The sequence below is a fragment of the Engystomops pustulosus genome, chromosome 2 (genome assembly GCF_040894005.1).
Source record: "Engystomops pustulosus chromosome 2, aEngPut4.maternal, whole genome shotgun sequence".
NCBI lineage: Eukaryota > Metazoa > Chordata > Amphibia > Anura > Leptodactylidae > Engystomops > Engystomops pustulosus.
In genome coordinates this window covers 96,315,998-96,318,240 of record NC_092412.1, presented here as the reverse complement: position 1 = coordinate 96,318,240, position 2,243 = coordinate 96,315,998, and the positions used below count along the sequence as shown (strand labels likewise).

The 2,243-nt window shown below is 47.3% G+C and overlaps 1 protein-coding gene across 1 annotated transcript; it reads left to right on the top strand.

Moving 5' to 3' along the window:
- The first annotated feature begins 579 nt into the window (after positions 1-579).
- LOC140117043 (paraneoplastic antigen Ma1 homolog) lies at positions 580-1,905 on the top strand. Its single transcript, XM_072133476.1, has one exon. The coding sequence runs from the start codon at positions 580-582 to the stop codon at positions 1,903-1,905; it is 1,326 nt and encodes a 441-aa protein (XP_071989577.1).
- Positions 1,906-2,243: the final 338 nt, after the last annotated feature.

Sequence of the window (2,243 nt, the reverse complement as noted above, 5' to 3'; positions counted from 1 at the left end):
AATAGTGTAATCTGTGCAGGTAGAGAGAGTGTGTTGTCACCTGCAGAGTGTGTGATAGTGACAGGTGTCATTTCTGTTGTGTTCTGATTTATCCCCTCTGTTGCTCACAGAGCTCATTAGTTAAAGGGACCCCTCTGCACCATTATCCCTCCCAGGCCTAGGGAGTGCAGTTGCCCTTTATTGTCACTAGCAGTACATTTTAGTAGAAAATCTGCCTCTGTAAATATTTTATTCCTGTTTATGTTTTTCCCTGTTTGCATTCATTGCACTTGGCTCATCCCTAATTCCTTCCCTCACAATAAACCTGCCCAGTTGTTATACCCTTACCTATTGTGAGTGTGTGTTAAGCTTAGGCAGGGGTTTCCCGAGTCAACCCCTGGCAGAAGAGGAAAGCCCTCCTGCTTACCTACAGAGCTTCAAGCAAGATTCGGGTGGAGGCACTGCGCCATATTGAGTTTGAAGTCACCATACACCCTTCCTGCAGAGGTAGGCCTGAAGGGGTGTTACAGTGGAGGCACTGCTGAGATTGAACAAACAAAGACTTTAACAGAGAGAGAAGTGTCCACATGGTGTGAGGAGATGTGCATTGGTGATGAAAAAAGTTTTGCCTTGTGTGGTAAATTCTTTCATGCATCTGATGATGAGATACTGCAGATAGTGAATGAACTTCCTGGTGTCACCCATGCAAAGGTATTTGATCGCAGGGGTGATGAAGATACACCATTCCCAGCAGCATTAATAGCAACTGATAAGATTTTGGAAAGAGAATACTTTGCATCAGTTATAGCTGTGCCGCCAGAACATGGTAGGCAATGGAAAATCATATGGCCTATGAGGCCTGCAGTGATTGGGCCACAGGATCCAAACACACAGCATAGGAGGCCTAGTAGATGTTTACCTCCAACCCCACTATCAGCCAGATCAGAAGAAACACCAGCTTCTGCTGACATGCTGGTAGCAGCTATGGAAAGGTTAGTGAGTCAGTTTGCAAAGATTCAGCCAGAGTCAAGCTATCGCCGTTTGAGGACTTTCTCAGGTATCACTCCAACCCCAGCCGGTGAAGAGGGGTATGACACATGGAGAGATGTGTCCCTGCAGTACCTGCAAGAGTGGCAGTGCACGGATGCAGTAAAGAAGCAGAGAATAGTGGAGAGTTTGAAGGGTCCAGCTATGGAGGTAGTGCAGGCTGCTTGGCGAAGTGATCCTAATGCAACTTTTCAAGACTATATGGCTGCACTTGAGGATGCTTTTGGGACTCCAGAAGATGCAACAGACCTTCTTTATAAGCTCCGCACCACTTACCAGGAACCGGGTGAGAAATTATCTGACTATCTTTACCGACTGGACAAACTAGTGCACAGAATTGTGTCCAAAGGCGGGCTCAGTTCTCAAGATGTGGACCGGTACCGTTTGGATCAAGTACTGCGAGGTGCTCTCACCAATCATCCCACTGCTCAAAGACTAAGGTGCTGCGACAAAGAGAAGGTTCCTCCTTCCTTCCATCTGTTGCTGAAAGAAGTCAGACAGGAAGAAGCTATTATGGCAGCCCGAGAGCAAACATCCAAAAGAGTCACTGCTGCTACTCTAAAGGCTGAGCCAAGCCGAGAGGAGGAGCTTCTCAAAATCATTGAGAAGCAAGCAGAACAAATTTCTCAACTCATAAAAAGCCATACAAAAGAAGTTGAGAGGTTGAAACAGGTTCCCACATCCAATGAGAGACAACCACGATCCACTAGAAGCACCAGTCAGGATCGACAAAGAGATGGAGACCGAAAGACAGAGGGATGTTATGTTTGTGGGGATCCCAGCCATGTTGCTCGGCGATGTCCAAACAGGTGGAGTCTTAAGAAGTCTCTTTCCCATTACGAAAACAAGCTGTTGGGAAACGGGGAAGGGGGTCAGTAGAGTCCCATACTGACCCCCATTCAAGGTCAAATGCTTGCCCCACCACTCCATCCACTGCCGCTCAACCGGGACAATTTCCGAAAGACTTGGTTGGACCAGCCCCACATGTTCCAGCTAGTATTAATGGCCAACCCTGCACTGTGCTGCTGGACAGCGGGTCTCAAGTGTCTATCATCTTTGAAAAATGGTACAAGAAATACCTCTCAGGGGTGCCCCTTCAGCCTTTGTCTGGACTTGTTGTTTGGGGTTTGAGTGAACATAGCTACCCTTACAGAGGATATGTGTCTGTTATGCTACGCTTTCCAAAGACAGTTGCTGGAGTGGAGAAAGAAATACCC

Bases quoted from the DNA above. Each gene is read 5' to 3' on its own strand.
- LOC140117043 (XM_072133476.1), top strand. From the start codon at position 580: ATGTGCATTGGTGATGAAAAAAGTTTTGCCTTGTGTGGTAAATTCTTT.